The 16,361-nt window shown below is 47.6% G+C and overlaps 7 protein-coding genes across 7 annotated transcripts; 2 read left to right on the plus strand and 5 right to left on the minus strand.

Moving 5' to 3' along the window:
* Positions 1–593: 593 nt before the first annotated feature.
* Positions 594–1,785, minus strand: DFL_007318 (uncharacterized protein; the record flags this gene model as incomplete). Its single annotated transcript, XM_067636881.1, has 5 exons — positions 594–619; positions 682–838; positions 907–986; positions 1,059–1,642; positions 1,727–1,785. 5 exons carry the CDS (start codon positions 1,783–1,785, stop codon positions 594–596), a joined length of 906 nt encoding a protein of 301 aa, XP_067488452.1.
* Positions 1,786–3,291: 1,506 nt separating this feature from the next.
* Positions 3,292–6,229, plus strand: DFL_007319 (uncharacterized protein; the record flags this gene model as incomplete). The annotated part of the gene is made up of 5 exons (XM_067636882.1): positions 3,292–3,561; positions 3,624–4,040; positions 4,094–4,936; positions 5,008–5,991; positions 6,050–6,229. 5 exons carry the CDS (start codon positions 3,292–3,294, stop codon positions 6,227–6,229), a joined length of 2,694 nt encoding a protein of 897 aa, XP_067488453.1.
* A 763-nt stretch (positions 6,230–6,992) lies between these two features.
* Positions 6,993–10,060, plus strand: DFL_007320 (uncharacterized protein; the record flags this gene model as incomplete). Its single annotated transcript, XM_067636884.1, has 7 exons — positions 6,993–7,073; positions 7,160–7,286; positions 7,351–7,540; positions 7,609–7,985; positions 8,048–8,794; positions 8,854–8,890; positions 8,959–10,060. The coding sequence occupies 7 exons, from the start codon at positions 6,993–6,995 to the stop codon at positions 10,058–10,060; spliced, it is 2,661 nt and encodes an 886-aa protein (XP_067488454.1).
* Positions 10,061–10,360: 300 nt separating this feature from the next.
* On the minus strand, positions 10,361–11,243 carry DFL_007321 (uncharacterized protein; the record flags this gene model as incomplete). The annotated part of the gene is made up of 2 exons (XM_067636885.1): positions 10,361–10,471; positions 10,569–11,243. The coding sequence occupies 2 exons, from the start codon at positions 11,241–11,243 to the stop codon at positions 10,361–10,363; spliced, it is 786 nt and encodes a 261-aa protein (XP_067488455.1).
* A 287-nt stretch (positions 11,244–11,530) lies between these two features.
* Positions 11,531–12,133, minus strand: DFL_007322 (uncharacterized protein; the record flags this gene model as incomplete). Its single annotated transcript, XM_067636886.1, has 2 exons — positions 11,531–11,879; positions 11,955–12,133. 2 exons carry the CDS (start codon positions 12,131–12,133, stop codon positions 11,531–11,533), a joined length of 528 nt encoding a protein of 175 aa, XP_067488456.1.
* Positions 12,134–12,897: 764 nt separating this feature from the next.
* DFL_007323 (uncharacterized protein) lies at positions 12,898–13,912 on the minus strand (the record flags this gene model as incomplete). The annotated part of the gene is made up of 2 exons (XM_067636887.1): positions 12,898–13,284; positions 13,346–13,912. 2 exons carry the CDS (start codon positions 13,910–13,912, stop codon positions 12,898–12,900), a joined length of 954 nt encoding a protein of 317 aa, XP_067488457.1.
* Positions 13,913–14,448: 536 nt separating this feature from the next.
* Positions 14,449–16,060, minus strand: DFL_007324 (uncharacterized protein; the record flags this gene model as incomplete). Its single annotated transcript, XM_067636888.1, has 3 exons — positions 14,449–15,798; positions 15,888–15,947; positions 16,019–16,060. The coding sequence occupies 3 exons, from the start codon at positions 16,058–16,060 to the stop codon at positions 14,449–14,451; spliced, it is 1,452 nt and encodes a 483-aa protein (XP_067488458.1).
* Positions 16,061–16,361: the final 301 nt, after the last annotated feature.

Consider the following 16,361-nt stretch of genomic DNA (forward strand, 5'->3'; position numbering starts at 1 on the left):
TGGGAAAATTCGGGGAATACAATGTTCGGGTCCATGGGTCGCAAGAGTTGGATATGGTATGGTCCCAAGCCAGCGGTGCGCACATGCATCATGATTTTTCAAGAGTCGCATTCGAGGCAACAATGGAAGGTCTAAACACGGCACAGCTCCTCTTTAATGTCGCATGGTCATATGACGCCCTCGAAACAACGGAAAATGCCGGGGCTTGTCGGACACAGAATTCTTCATGCAGGCTTGGATATGAATTTAGGGCACCATCTTCGACCCTTCAGTCGATCCGGCGGACTCTGTTGACTCGACCCCCGACACGTTGCCTCCAAAGTTCCAGGTTTTCACGATGGTGGACCGATTACTCGATCTGCCGAAGTTTCGTTATCTGTCAATTAGTCAACAGTGTCGCCACCAAGGCATCAGCCTCGTCCGGGCCTCGAATCAACGAATCGTAAACGGTTGTTATATATAGTTTGCTGGCCACACAAGGCCATCTAAATGGTCTCCTTTTTTTGCTTTTCACTCCTCACCTCGAGGTATGTACAATTAAAAGATACAAAACGCAAATCGCGCAAGAATCAAAAGCCCAACGAACCACCTCTCTACGATTCCTCGGAAGCGGCGGCACCTGCAGGTAGAAGGTCGCGTTAGTAGAAGCGTTTTTCAAATATCGAGGTATGATCGACGTACCAGTGATAATTTCAACAAGTTCACCAGTAATGACAGCCTGTCTAGTACGGTTGAACAAGATCTGGAACTTCTGGATCATCTCTCCGGCGTTCTTGGATGCATTGTCCATAGCATTTCGACGGGCAGACTGCTCGCACGCGTGTCCCTCAGCCAAGGCCTGTTATTTTCTCCGTTAGCCCGATTTGTATCTTATATATCTATGTATAGCAAAGGCATGTTCCCTACCCAGTAGACTGCGTTTGCCAAAGCGAATTCGCGGAGGTTTGGCAGTTCCTCGTCGTCGATTTCGAAGGCAGAGAAGTTGGCTGTCAAACATTGTATCAATAAAATGTAAAAATTAGAAAAAATATATATGGTGATGCAACGTTATGTCGTACCGGATTCCTGGAAAGAGTCTACGGAGTAGGTCTGGATGGTCTTCTGGTCGTAGGAGACAGGGCTGAGGTAAGAGTTGAAGAGAACTTCAATGTTGTCATATTGCTTGGGAAGCTGGAAGATCTGGTCGGCGATGGTCTGAGCCTCGGTGAAAGTTGGAATGTCCTTTCCGACGTTGGCAAAGCTCAAGACAATGCTCTGGCTCTTTTCTCTCTGCAATTGAGCCTTGCACTTCTCACCGAGGATAACCAAGTCGGCATTGGGGTTCTCCAACAGCTTCTTCCTTGTGGCCTTGGTCAATGCAGAATGAATACCACCACAGAGACCCTTATCCGAAGAGGCGACGACAATGAGGGTCTTGGCTTCCTGAGGGACCTTCGTCTCGGCTTCCTCGTAAACCTTGTTGGAGGTTTCACCAAAGGTCTTGGACTCGTTCATGGCTCGCATGGCGCGGTTGAGTTTTGTCGAGGCGACGACCTTCATGGTGTTGGTGATCTTCTCGATGTTTCGGATGGACTTAAGACGTCCCTCGATTTCTCTGAGAGTGGCATATCCGGCGGCTGGTGTGAGGGCGCCGACGGCCGGTCTATGACATACATGTCAGATGTTAGTATATACAATGATGCATGCACCGATAGCCGGAATTGTATGGTGGAGGGGTATAGTTTACCGGGAGACGACGGTAACGGCGGCCCTTCTGAGGGCGGGACGGGCGGTGTTGGCGAGCATTGGGTCAATTGGATGGAAGAACGGAGGTGAAGGAGAGGAGAGGAGGGTAGAGGTGACGGGGTTGGAGCAGAGGCTTTTTTCTCGGACGGAGAAGTTGGCACAATCGAGTGATGTCGGTTCGGAGGAGGAGCCGCCGGCAATTTTCGTGACAACCGCAGCGGGCAAACAGGTCAACGCAGCAACACAGCAACACAGCAACACATTTTTGTCTTATTTTGATTCAACATTCCTAATTCTCCGTAGCAATACCACTCTATCCTCCTTAACTACTTAAGTAGATACTAGATGCTTAAGTGCTGTGTTCTAGCCGAGTCCGTGGTAGAGCAAGAGGAAGAAGAGGAGCCGGTGGACCGGGGATGACATATGCATTGCAATGGTGGGCGATGGGTAGGTATATATATGGCACGGAGGGAAACATGCTCGATTAACGCTCTCTCCAACGCAGATATCAGTATAAATCTGCAGATGGCGTCCTAAAATGTTTCAGAACGAGGCCACCACCATTCTGATGCTAAGGTATTATATTAGTACAGATGGCTTGGATAGATCGTATAAGGCTATTGGGGAACTAGTGGATCCTGAGAGCGCAGCTGCGGATGGTAATTGCCAAGTTGGCGTTCCGTTCGGTGTGTTTGCCCAGCAAAAAGTTGACTTCAAATTTTTTCGCGCCCGTTCCGTCAGCAAAAAATTAACTTTGCTAAATTTCAACCTTTTATTTAGCCCTGCCCGCTCCCTATTCTCTCCCTCTCCCTCTCTCCTCAGAATCTAACTATCCTTCCCACGAACACCACCTTCATCACCATCACCAGCTTCGTCTCCTTTCCAAAATTATTAGCAAAAAATCTCCAAATTTTCATTGTTCTCTCCTCCCGTAAATTCTTTCCCATTTTTCTTATATTGGACGTTCCCTGTAGTGACAAACCCGGTTCCAGCTTGCAACTTACTGCACAGCACAGCAAGCAAGGCACACATAACAAAACAGCTAACCGCCCCATATAAAAATCTCCCCCATCCATAATTATAATTTATCGACAACCTTGCCCTGTGATTCTGGACTTTCCCATCTCCCCCAAAAAACAAAAAAAAAAAAAAAAAAAAAAGGGAACAACCTTCACGGTGCCGTCAGTTTCGTTCGGACTTTCCGTCCGAAAGGTCTTCGGGTCCCGATTGGTCTTCGTTTCTCGAAATCCGTCTTTGCCTCCGAGTCTTTCACCCAGGTCGTTCCCTTTTCCCACCACTCATCGCTTCTACTCTCCTTCGACGCGTTTTCGCCCCTTCTCACGGGATCTCACATTAGTGGCTACACCACCACAGCCAACAACACTCCCTTCTTGTGCGTCGCAGATATCACCATCACGGTCGCACTACCTCTTAAACACTTACACCCATTCAAAACACCATTTCCACCTCCCTATAACATTCAAACGGGCTCAGACGACTAGTTCTCGAATTCCAACCTTTGCCGAACCTATTATCTTGAAATCAGCCAGTTACAGTCGCTCCAAAATGTCTTCATCAGAGGATGAGATGCCTCTCGCCAGAGGACGCCGAAAGCCCAACGGCCGAGCCGTCCTTCCCGAAAAGATCGACCCCGCCGTGGATCGACAAATGGAGGAGGAATCCATGGAGATCGATGCCGCCCATACTCCAGGAATGGCCATGGACCCTAGGAAGGTTTCCAAAGTTATCAATGGTACTTCTGGCAAGCGGAAAGCTGCCATGGAGCCTGCCATCAAGGATGAGGATGACGATGAAGAGTCAGATTCTGCACCTTTGGTATGTTACATTTCGTCGCACCTTGACTACCCGTATGGCGGCATGCTGACCCGAATCTACAGTCCAAACGAAGACGAACCACCGTCAACGGTACAAAGAAACAGCTTGTTGGTTCAGACGACGAAGATGATATCCCGCTTAGCTCTTCAAGGAGACGATCGACAAAATCGATGAAAGAAGAATCCGAATCAGATTTCGAGGAGGATGACGATGTTCCCCTTCAAAAGCTAGCCAAGGATAGAAAGAGTATCGAAAAGGCTGCTGCTAAAGCTACCAAAGAGAAGGCCACTCCCAAAAGCAAGCCGGCTGCAAAGGCTACTCCGAAAACAAAATCCGCAACCAAACGTAAACCGAAGGAAGAGACACCGTCTGACGCTTCGGACAGCGATATTCCCATCGCCAAACAAAGAAAAACCGCCTCCGCCAAGAAATCTAAGGTGGTGAAAGATGAAGACAGCGAAGATCCTACCCCCCCAAAGGTAAGAAGGGCAAGGGCAAGGCCGAAGCGCCTGCGCCGAAGAAAGCTGCCAAGGGCAAGGTTAAGGAAGAGGAAGAGGCGGAAGAGGCAGGGGCGAGTCCCGATGGTGAAGAGCAAACCGACGAGTACAAGTGGTGGCTAGCCGAGCAGAACGACGGAAAGCAAAAGTGGGAGACTCTTCAACATTCCGGCGTGATGTTCCCGCCCCCTTACGAACCACTGCCCAAGAACGTCAAAATGAAATACGACGGTGTTCCTATCACTCTCGCCCCGGAAGCCGAGGAAGTCGCAGGATTCATGGCAGCCCTCCTTGAAGCACCCCAGGCTAGTGATAAGAAATTCCTCGAGAACTTTTTCGCAGATTGGAAAACAGTTCTTAAGGAGACTGGGGGTGCAAAGGATAAGAATGGAAACACTGTTAAAATCCAAAGCTATGATAAATGCGACTTCCGTCCAATGTTCGAGCACTTCACCGCTCTGAAGGAGGCAAAGAAGGCCATGTCAGCTGCTGAGAAGAAAGAGGCCAAGGCAGAAAGAGAGAGGATCGAGGAGCCGTACCAATACTGCCAATGGGATGGTCGCAAGGAGAAGGTTGGAAACTTCCGCGTCGAACCTCCAGGTCTATTCCGAGGCCGTGGTGAACATCCCAAACGTGGCATGTACAAGAAGCGTGTTTCTCCCGAACAGATTACGCTGAACATTGGCAAAGAGGCCACGGTCCCACCCCCACCCAAGGGACACAAATGGGGCAACATCGTCCACAATCAAACAGCTTCATGGTTGGCCATGTGGACTGAAAATATCAATGGCAACGTCAAGTATGTCATGCTCGCTGTCACCAGCTCCTTAAGAGGACAAAGCGATTTCAAGAAATATGAGAAAGCCCGTGAACTCAAGGTATGTCTTTCCTTCCCTTTTCACTTGAATTCACTCGTTGTTCGGCTCGAGTGTTCTGACATCTTGCATAGAAACATATCGAAAAGATCCGTCGAGAGTATACCCAAGAACTGAGCGATAAGCAGACCATGGTTCGCCAGCGAGCCACTGCTATTTACCTAATTGACAAGTTCGCTCTCAGAGCGGGTAATGAAAAGGGTGAAGATGAGGCCGACACCGTCGGTTGTTGTAGTTTGCGATACGAACATGTTACCCTTGAAGAGCCTAACCTTGTTCATTTCAAGTTCTTGGGTAAAGACAGTATTCAGTTTGATCAGGTCTACACCGTTGATAAGCAGGTTTTCAAGAATTTGCGTATCTTCAAGAAGGCACCCAAGGGCCCGGGTGATGACCTTTTCGATCGTATCCAAACAAAACACATCAACGAGTGGTTTAAAGACCACATGCCAGGACTTAGTGCAAAGGTCTTCCGTACCTACAATGCTTCCTGGACCATGCAACAAGAACTTTCCAAGTTGAAGAACGTTGGTACCATCGCTGAGAAGCATGCCGCTTACAACGAAGCCAACAAGAAGGTCGCTATTCTTTGCAACCATCAACGTACCAAGAGCAAGATGCACGACTCCCAGATGGAAAAGAAGATGTACGAGATCAAGGCATTGATGTACCAGAAATGGAGATTCAAGCAGATGATCCTGAACTTAGAGCCTAAACTCAAGAAGAAGAAACCAGAGTACTTTAAACCAGACGCCGAGATTGATGATGAAGACTGGATTAAGGAGCACCAGGAGTGGCTGATTGAGGAAGAGAAGAAGAAGATTGAAAAGAAATTTGCCAAGGATAATGAAAAACTAGTGGCGAACGGCGAAAAGGAGATGAAAGCCTCCGAGCTCAAGTCTCGCCTGGGCGCTCTTGACGATATGAAGAAAGAATTCGCAAAGGAGAACAAGTCTGGGAAGGTGGAAGCTGCCGGAAAGTCACCATCTGTTGACAAATTCGAGGAACAAATCGCCAAACTCGATGATAAGATTCAAGTCAAGATTAGTATGATGAAGGTATGTTTCCCTTGATATCGAACCGCCTGTGTAACGGTATCACTCACATTCTCCGCAGGACAAGGAAAATACCTCAGAAGTGTCGCTCGGCACATCCAAGATCAATTATATTGATCCTCGTTTGTCCGTCGTCTTTTGCAAGAAATTCGGTGTCCCCCTCGAGAGGGTCTTCCCCAAGACTCTTCGAGATAAGTTTAAGTGGGCCATCGAAAGCGTCGACGAGAACTGGGAGTTTTAAATAACCTCTGTTCTCTTGTATTTCTAAGAGTCGTTTCTTAGAGGACCCATTTACTACATTGTGTGTTTTTTTTTTTTCATAAAGCATGGCTTTTTCGATTCTCCCAGAGCTACCCCGAAACCTAGATTCTTCTTTCAGTCATCCCACTGCATGTTTCAGCAATTGGGTAAAGGGAATGAATTACTTCACCAGTACACTTTCTTTTCGAACTGTGACATATTACACTACACATTACACACCCTTCATTTCCTTTCCAATACCTATAATCAAGTATCTCCGCCCACTGAAAGAGGCGGCTTTCCCTTACAAGCAGGTACTTTATAAATTTAGATAGCTGTAGCACAGCTTACGATTCAATGTTAATGAATACTGATGGGAAACGTACTTGTTATGCATATACTTCAAGGGAAACGCGGGGCACAAAGACGAATGATATATAATTATGCAGCAATAGTAGTAACAAGATCACAAAGATAGATTCATGGTTTACCCCCCAGTCTATTTATCAAACGAAGGCCTAAGAGCGACGCCGTTCAATATAACCGGAATCAACTCGTAGCAGAATCATCACCGGAAACGGTGCAAGGCCATTTTCGTTGGATAACACTTCTTCGATATTTATCAACGTCACAATTGCTTCATAACGAACCCATCCTTCCCCCCTTCAAATCCCACTCCCTAATCAAACCCGCCATGCATCAAACCCCTCGAGTTCACGTCCTAGGGGCATAAAGCGCGTGTCCCTCCTAATCTCCCGTAAGCTATGATTCACGAGATCCCTCAAGAATCCGTACGCCGTCTAGGCTCAACCCAAGTTATCACAGACCCTATTACTGTCATTAAAGTAAGACCTCTCTCAGAAACCGCATGAATGACGCACTTTCTTGACTTCTTCGATCAATTGACTTTTGAACCATTTATCCAACACAGGAACTCATCGAGAATGCGTTGGACGCAGGAGCTGCATCTATCATTATCGAAGCTAGTTCAGACTTAGTTTCTCATATACAAGTGAAGGACAATGGGTGTGGGATTGATCCGAATGATAGGAACTTAAGTACGCCCCTCAAAATCGTTCCCTAAACTTGGTTGATAAAGTTAACTAATTTTAATTTGTATAGTGGCTAAACCCCATTGCACCAGCAAGATATCTACATTCGATGACTTGCTGGACGTCACCACCCTTGGTTTTAGAGGCGAAGCGTTAGCCAGCCTTGCCAACGTTTCTGGGTTACTTACGATCACTACTCGTATTAAAGACGAGGCAATGGCAGTGGCCTGTGAGATCGCTCCTGACGGATCTCTCAAAACGTAATTCACCATTCCCATTATAGTCTTAGAAAAAGCCAAACCTCTGACTTTACCTAATAAATATCTAGAATATCGCCGGTTTCAGCACCAACCGGCTGTACAGTCAAAGTAACAAACCTATTTGCCAAATTCCCGGTTCGAAAATCCGCACTAGAAAAGACGGCAATAAAGTATCTAGGTCAAATAAAGCCGCTGTTACTATCATACTACCTCACGCATCCGCAAACTCGATTTCAGTTTAAGTGTGTAGCCGCACCGCAGGGCAATAAAGGAAAGAAGAAGATCGAGACGAAGTACGACGTTATCCTTGCCGCGAGTGGTACAAAAGAGCAGGCGGTCATCAAGGCGTTTGGGGCGGAATCTAATCGACATGGGCAGTGGATTGAGAGTAAGGGTGAGAATGGCGATGTCCATGTTGAGGCTTTTGTGGTAAAGGCGGATGCCGGTATGATTTGAATTCCGTTGGCGATATCTTGAAGGTATATGATACTGAAACTGTGATGCTAGATACGAATCCTACTTCTAAAAAGGGTGTATGCGTAGCATACAAGAACCGTCCTTTATCCATAACTCGAAGTCGTGGGTTAGCCCATTCTATATACAGCCTATACAAAAATCAAATCAAATCGGTCTTTGCGGAGAGATCGGTTGATGCACCTACAGAGCCATTCTTATTTCTCAATATACTATCGAGCGTTGGGAAAGTGGACGTCAATATCGAGCCTGCAAAAGATGATGTGCTCTTTGAGAGTAATGACAGGGTAGTTGGCTGTATCAAGGAATGTTTCGAGAAAATCTACGGTGCTGCAAAGGACACCGGTAAGACCGGGAGGACCAGAGATGGTTTCAGCAGCGAAGTTACAAATGATTCCGTAGTTCCAAGCGAAGCTCCAATCCACGAGGCACCTCAAAAAGGCCCTACATCCGTACCTGAAATACTCGGGCCAGGAGAACAGCCATTAACTGAGACTAGAAGTCGTGTACCCTCGAGTTCTCCGCCAATCAAGATCAGTTCGAGTGCGGTTAATGCTCAAAATGAAGTCTTCCTCGGCCAGGACCAAACTATACCCGAAGAGGAGGAGGAGGAGGAGGAGGATATCCCACAATCGGATGGTGAAAATTCCCAGGATAGGTCGGATACAAGAAAACAAAAGGACGGATGGAGTTTTAGTATGTACGGTTCGGGAATTGACGAGGATTTTGCGGATATTGAAGAAGTTCTGAAAGGAACAGAAAGACAGCAGGCTTCACGAGGTACGGAGCTCATATACCTCTAAATTATAACTTCATGATTAAGGCTAACAAATTTGTAGAAGAGGATACTCACAGCGATAAATCGATATCTAATCCGTGGACAATCTCGAAGATGAATTCGCGGGTTACCCAACGAAAACAGCTGACCGATGTCCCTCGAGCAGTCTCTACGGCAGGAAGCTCTACAATTCCACTACCACATCCCCCTTGCAAACTCAAAGGAGAGAAAGTCAAAGCCGTAGTCCCGGAAATATCACCAATACAGTAGAAGACACACGCCCATCTGGTGTACCGACTATTGTCGATAACCCTACTTCTAGAGCCCCTATTGCACGGATGTCGGAAAGAGAGGGCCCGTGGTATCCCAGCTTTGGAAGTGATAACGATATGAGCTCTCCAAATAGACGACAAGAACGCCCTACTCCGCGAAGGTTATCTGAAACCCAGGGTCCTCCCTCGTCTCTAGCGAGACAGCAAAGCATCCGACTGCCAAGTACCCAAAAGTCCGTTCGCAAGTCGGCAGGTCCAATAGACAATTGGATTGGTGTTAACGGGACAACCAGGGCATCTCATACTTCGCCTTCGACTGAAGATGAGGACGAAAGTGCTACTAGATTACCTATCTCCGCTTTCTTCGGTACTCCGGATTTGGGTACATCGAATAAAGCTGGAGACGGAGGACGTGGTATATTCCCATCTGCATCGGATAGAATGAGGCGAGGGAGGAGAGCACCGAACCCACAAGTCGACGAAGAAGATATATCTTCATTCTCTGAAGACGACGAACCCTCCCAACCCGAGGTCAGACCACCTAAGAAAGCCGGATCTTCTGTATCCAAGTTATCGGCATCCACCGGCCGGTCAAAACCAATTAAACTTCCATCTGCCCCCAGTTTCTTCAACAAACCTTTTAAGCCACATTCCGGAGCATCAAAATACCCGAGGGATATCGACGGAGAAGATAGATTCCCTCGAAAAATGAAATTCCTAGTTGCAACACTACCTCAAACTGATCTACGTTCTTTACGTTTCCGTGCTCGCCTGGTCGAAGATGACCTCTATAGTGACGAGTACGATGCGAGAGAAACGTGTCTTAACGAGTCGGAGTTGAAGAAACCGTTCTTTTGCTTTCTGAAAAGATATGTTGACGGTATAGACTATTCGGATGATACAGAATTGAAGCTGTTACAAGAGGATATTCTAAATGGAAAGGAATTTGATGTGAGTTTCCAAAACCTTGCCGGTAGAAAGTGTGCCGCCCCGTAATATTTAATTGAAGATAAACCCCACCCCCTTTCCTTGATACCACTTGTTTTAAATCCCCAGCTTTCGAATGATCCCTATAATACCCTGGCGTGATCCCTCCCTTTGAAGTTATGAACCGGTGCCCCTTTTGTATCACCCTACTTGTCTCGAAGCATACAAGTATTGTACTATAAGCCTTTTCACAGCTAGCCCTTTCATAGACGGCATCTTGCATTCTACCCATCAAAATGCCCTTTGAGACTATCCTTAGTATAGTAGTGAAACTCACAAGTTATACCTCATCAAGAACTTTAACTCTTCTCATCCATCTTTGGTAACCTTGATCAACTTTCCTTCTTCGGGGGAGTACCTCAGCCAAGCTGGGGCCCATCTCTCGTCGTACTTCAAGGTTGGCTCGAACTTCTCAATGAACTATAGAGAACCCCAAAAAGATCAGCTTCTCGTGAATATCCCATACCGCTCATTAAAGCAAAGCAAATATCGAGCGGGGCGGGAAAGGATGAAATACCTCAACGTCCGCCTTCCCCTTCTCCCCAGCAAAATAATAATACTCGAGCTTAACCGACCCAAACGCCCAATTCTGCAGCAACTTCCTCATACAAGCAACCAAAACTCCAGACCGATGTTTCCCCTTGTTGGAATGTATCAACACCGGGAAGTTTCTATTGTCGAGCAGTAGCTCCAACGCCAACTTCATGCTCACGGGATCGTTCTCAACTTTCTCCTTCTCTTTTTCCTTCTTTTCCTTCCTTTCCCTTTCCTCCTCAAAAAGCATGACAGCAGCGGAACCCCTCCTTGACATCGCAGACCCCCTTCTCGATGTCACAGTATCTCCATCTTCGTTGATGGCTCCGGGAACCGTATTATCCAAAAGAGATTCATCTGCGTTGTCATCCGTTGGATTATTGTCCCCCCGGACCTGCTGGACTCGGAAATGGAAGACTTGGATATCATTTTCCGTGACGAATCGCTGGAGGTCCGTGGGGAGATCCTGGTCGGCGAGGTAGATGATGGATTTCAGGTGGAGTTTTGAGAGGAAGGGAAAGTTAAGGGGCATCGGACAGCCGGAGCGGTAGACACCCGTGGAGACCAGGGCGAAAGAGAGGGGTGGGATTTGGACCGATGGGGTTGGCATTGCCGTGACGGAAGAAGGTTCTGCGGGTAGAGATGGTGGCGAAGGCATTGTTTCTCTTTCTTATCCGTCTTCTTCTTTAATCCTTCCTTTTTTTATATCTTATTTTATTTTTTTGTTATTTTTTTTTTTTTCAAGTTATGATATGTTGGGGAGTCGGGAAGTTTTTCGAGGTGGCCGATTCTTAACTGACGTTGTCGCGATAGTATTGGGACGGACCATTGCATTGCATGTGTTCAGGATTTACTCTAGCTGCTTTGGGTCTTCGACGGGGAAGAAAACGAACTAAGATGCAAGATACATTGATATGTATATATCGGACACGAGGTAAAGGACATCTACGGAAGCCTCACTCCCAGCTCCTCAGCGATTATCCCCCGTTTGGCATACGCACCCGCCTTACCATTGATCTCCAACCCGAGCGCCCCAAGTGCAGCGTCACACTGTTCGGCTGGTTTTGTAAATTTTACATTTAGTGAGAATCGAACCGAGGGTGATATGCAAAGCACCTGGAAGGTAGATACTTTGAGAATCAAAGTATTGACTGTCTTACCGTTAAAGACATTCAGATCATTCAAAGTCCGTGGCATCGCACGGCGCAATTCTTGTGGAACAATCGCCGGGATAAGAAGGGCCTCTGTTCGACCGAGATGGCTGTTGTGGAGCTGTAGTCTCAATAAAGTATTCCTGTGAACCGAAACCATGTTTTGTCAGAAGCTCCGTATTCTGGGAAATTAAACGTATTTGATGGTTATATCGTACCGTTCCTTTAACCTTGCGACTTCCCCTTCAAGTACCGCAACAGACTTAGCCACCTCCAGCACCGTGAAGACTATATTTGGTATCGCGGCTACTCGGTCGATTTCCGGGTTGGTCAAATTCTCAAGTTCCTTAAGCGCAGCCGACGTTGACAACGATACGTCTGGGTGTGTATAACCCATAGCAGGGTCGGATAATATAGAATCCAATATCTACAGAAGGAGAAAAAAAAAAAATTGAATTGTATGAACAAGGAGGATTTTATTCAACTTGGTGGAGAAGGAACGATAAATCCTCATCGATATTCGCATCAACGAACACTGGATCGAATATCGCTCAATATCTAAAACCTGAGGGAGGCTGAGGTTCAACAAAACTGCAGCTGAAGATTTTGATATCGGTGGTATCGGCATGTAGTTTAAAATTGACTTCTATTTATGCTGGCAATGTATAGCCTAGCTAGGTTGTTGATAAACAAAATGTATGCATCGCTCCTTTAGAATAAAATCCACGAAGGAAGGTTGGACGCCAGGTTTAGTAAAGAATAACCATTGCAGGAAAACACGAGGGCTTTCCGTAACTGTCAACCTGCCGCCCGTCATATAACACCGGCCCGATATGTAAACCTTTAAAAAATAATAACGCCAGCTTGCTAGAGGGTATCAAGGAGTGTAGGTAATGGAAAAACTCAAAAGAATAAAGAACTCAAGGAGAAAGGAGAATGAATAACCAGGACGAGAAGATGTAATTAAAAGAGTACTGAAGGAAGGTTCGTCTAAATGCGGAATGCCATAAATGGAGAAGGGGAAGGAACGCTAAGAAACAGAAATTTGTGAATAAGACCATGCTTTAAAACAAGAATATGTAACAGGTTAAGCTCAAGAACTAAGGAGAGTTCGGTTCTGCATACCAACCCTAGATTCTAGGTGCAAAGGAGAAAGGATGTTCAAGGAACGACTATGCCGCACTTCAAACAGCGAATATCTTCGTCGATAATGGTGTCGGCATCCAATCCTGAATCTGAATCATCGTCACCCTTCTTGATGATTTCTTTGATGCGGATTTTGCCGTCGAACAGAACAGCCGCGACGTTCTGGTCGGGTTTTGAGGTCGATTTCTTGGGTTTATCACGGCCCTTCTTCCTTCCTTTCTCCGCGAGAGGGTCAGGTTTCAAGTCGTCGCCTATTTTTGCGGTGAGGCTGGACTTTTTGTGGCGCTTGACAGCGTTTGCGATGATACACTCTTCGTGCATCCAGATATTGCATCCGGGACAGTTGACAATCCTGGTGTCTGGATTGTAGTACCTCTCGCAAATGCAAAATTCTCTCGGGGCCTGTAAAAACGTACGAGTTATGGTTTATACCATTGAAAACAGAGGCAATGGGGGAGCTTACGGTCAATTGGCCACTCAGGTAGTCATATTGTTGACGGTAATAGTATCCATTAAAGGTGGCTTCTTCATCTTCCTCGTCCCATTCCTTGATATCAACCTTGCTATTAACGGTCATGGCGTCGATGATATCCGGGTGATTGCTTTCGATCGCCTCGTTGCGACCATGGTATTCCATGCGGCCCATGGGAAGATCTTCTGGCCAATAAAACCATGCGACTCTCACGTAAACGCAGTGAGGGCTATCCGCCTTTACCTCGAGAACCTTGGCAAGCCACTCCTTTCGCTCTCCAGGAGTACCATCATTTCCAGGACGTTTGACTTCCACAATCTCCCCCCGCTCGAAGGCGATTTCGCCATGTTTGAAGATGCTGTATTCCTTCATCATATTCCATTCGGCCCGGGGCTCGATGATGAGCTTGTCGATGATATCAAGCTCGAAATGGGCCTTTCGTTTCTTCTTACTCCTCGGTTGTTTTGGAAGATTGATTTTTATTGTGAACTTGGGAGTTTCTAGCTCTAGCCTACGGTTGTTACTTTTGATGCTAGCGCTCGAGGTATCCTCGTTCATTTCGGGCAAGATGGTTGCGGAGTTTGACCTCTTTCGCTTTAGAGCCATTATACACATATATAGCGGCAGGTATCGGACGGGATTGGCTAACCGCGTGAGAAGAAAGAGTAAGGGGAGAAAACACACAGACTAGGCCGTGATGGGGGAGATGAGGTGTTGGATTGGGTGTTTAGGTGATGAAGGAGAAGAGAGATGGAATGAGGGTGATGGGAATAAAAAAAAGTGAGAGCGAGAGAGAAGGGCAATCTCTGGGCTGCCTGAATACAACGCACATTCACACACCCACACGTAGTCAATCCAGCTGGTAATCAGCCAACCAGAAGCTCGGAACGCCAACTGCATTTGGTACCCTTTTAGTCTCATCTCGAGTGGCACAGATGATCTGGAGTCTCTGGATTCATATGGCCTCGGTCCATCCGGACGTCTTAGCTTGGTATTCTGTGCTGTGCCTCTTTTCGTTTATTTTATGGAAATACGCTAGTGCCTAATGCCTGTTCGTATGACTCCCCATGCAATATGAGAGGTATCGACAGGCATTACATCTGTCGTACCTTCTCCTCTAACACTCGGACCCACTGCTCCACCTGCTGCATGTTACCCCCCACCGTCTTCTCGTTTTCCCCGACTGCCGCCTCAACTTTTTCTAGGGCTTCTTTCCACTTGGTAATCTCGATTTGCATTTCCTCCTGTCGCTTCTCTACCATTTCGAGGGTTTGCATGCTCCTAGCCGCCTCCCCATGAACGCTTCTCAGGCTCCTCAGTCTGTCCAGAACCGCAGGAAGAAGCGGGGATAGCCTGTCAATAGTCTCCAGGGTCCCATACAAGGCGTTTACCTTGGCCTCATTTTCGGCGTCTGAAAGGTATGATGGCCCTTCAGGGAGTGTACCGGCTATGGCGGCTTCTTCCTCTCCAGCAGCACGGCGACTCTCCAGGGCTGCTTTCGCGGCCTTCCGTGCCTCTGTAAGTTTCTCGGCATCGGAAACCAAACTCTTAACCCTCCTCGCGGCCGAATCCAAAGACGATGCGGATGTATTTGTAAGGACCGTGAGCTGCTGCGTAAGCGTCTCGAGTGACGATATAATCGCAAAATTCGTCGGGATAGACGCCAGAGACTGCGCTGAGGATATACCCAGTAGTCTTTCCAACAGGGTGATCCTGGAGTCGAACTCCGCAACCTTCGCCAACGTGTGCGTCTTTTTGAAATGTGGCGAGTAGGTCACCGTATAATTTGCCGTAATCCCCGTAGGTTCCACGATTTCACTTGACGATGGGGCTGCCACCGCCTGGGCGTCATCGGGGGCGGTAATCGTCCGCGGTGGCACCTTGAGCCCGTTGGCCAACTTTCGCGCAAGGTCTGCCTCCGCACCGCCTCCTTTCCCCTTTGCTGTCATCAGTTCTTCCATAACCTCCGCCAACCTCTCCCAACTTTCTTCATCGGGATCCTCCTCCTCCCCTTCCTCGCCTTCGGAAATCCCTTGTTCCAACCTAAACTCCTCCTTCTCCTCCTTCTCCTTCTCGATCATCTCCTTTAATTCCTCCATCTCCCTTCTCAACCTGGCAAGTCTCTTCCCTACCCGTTCCTCACCGTCGATCGCACTCTCCTCTCCATCGTCATCAAACAACTCATCCTCATCATCGCCGTATAACTCCCTCTCCCCTTCGTCCATCCGGTTCCTCTGTCGATTCAATGTCGTGGTCCGGTAACTCTGCCGCTTCGACGCAATCCTGTCCGAGAAATCTGCATCGCTGGCGTCTACTTGTGCATTTTTGAAGACGTTCCGCGCGAGCCGCGGGTGGAGCCGCGGGTGGGCGATTTCGCGGTGCTCGTCATCGTCGGTTTGAGAGGAGGCAGTGGAGTGGTCGCCGTCCCCCCGGGAAGGTGATGTCTACGCAATCATGAATATCGGGTGTTAGATATGGAGGGGTAGAAGTCTTATAGGCGTAGATAGCAGCAGTGGGTATGGGATCGTCATACGGGGAGTGTGGAATCATCGGTCAGGTCGGGTGTCTCGAAGACATCCTTCGCAGATGTGTCCTGATTTACGTTCATGTTAGCGATTGAACCGGTTCCGTAAGATATACCGGCGGAGAGTGTGCGAAGCCTACGATATCGGGAAGCGCCGAGTATTTGCGGTTCGTAGCCGCCATTGTGAAATACCCTACAGACCGGCTTTCGGAGGGGGTGAGGTGGTGGATAAAGGTCGGAGTTGAGTTGGGGAGCGAGCTTGGGAGCTTGGGCTTAACCAAGGGGAGAAACAACGCACTACTTTAACAAACAGTTCACAACCATTTAATCCTACAGACCACGCAAGCTGCAGTCGTGCACGCAGTGAAGTATTGGTTATTAAGTATTATCTTTGATAGCTGTGGCACTGGACTACACTATCCTTCTTGTCTATCTATAATCTCATCTTACACACGCAGTTCTACAAAAGGAATTCACCATCAC

The sequence above is a fragment of the Arthrobotrys flagrans genome (assembly GCF_004000055.1).
Source record: "Arthrobotrys flagrans strain CBS H-5679 chromosome Unknown unitig_8, whole genome shotgun sequence".
In the NCBI taxonomy this organism is placed as follows: domain Eukaryota; kingdom Fungi; phylum Ascomycota; class Orbiliomycetes; order Orbiliales; family Orbiliaceae; genus Arthrobotrys; species Arthrobotrys flagrans.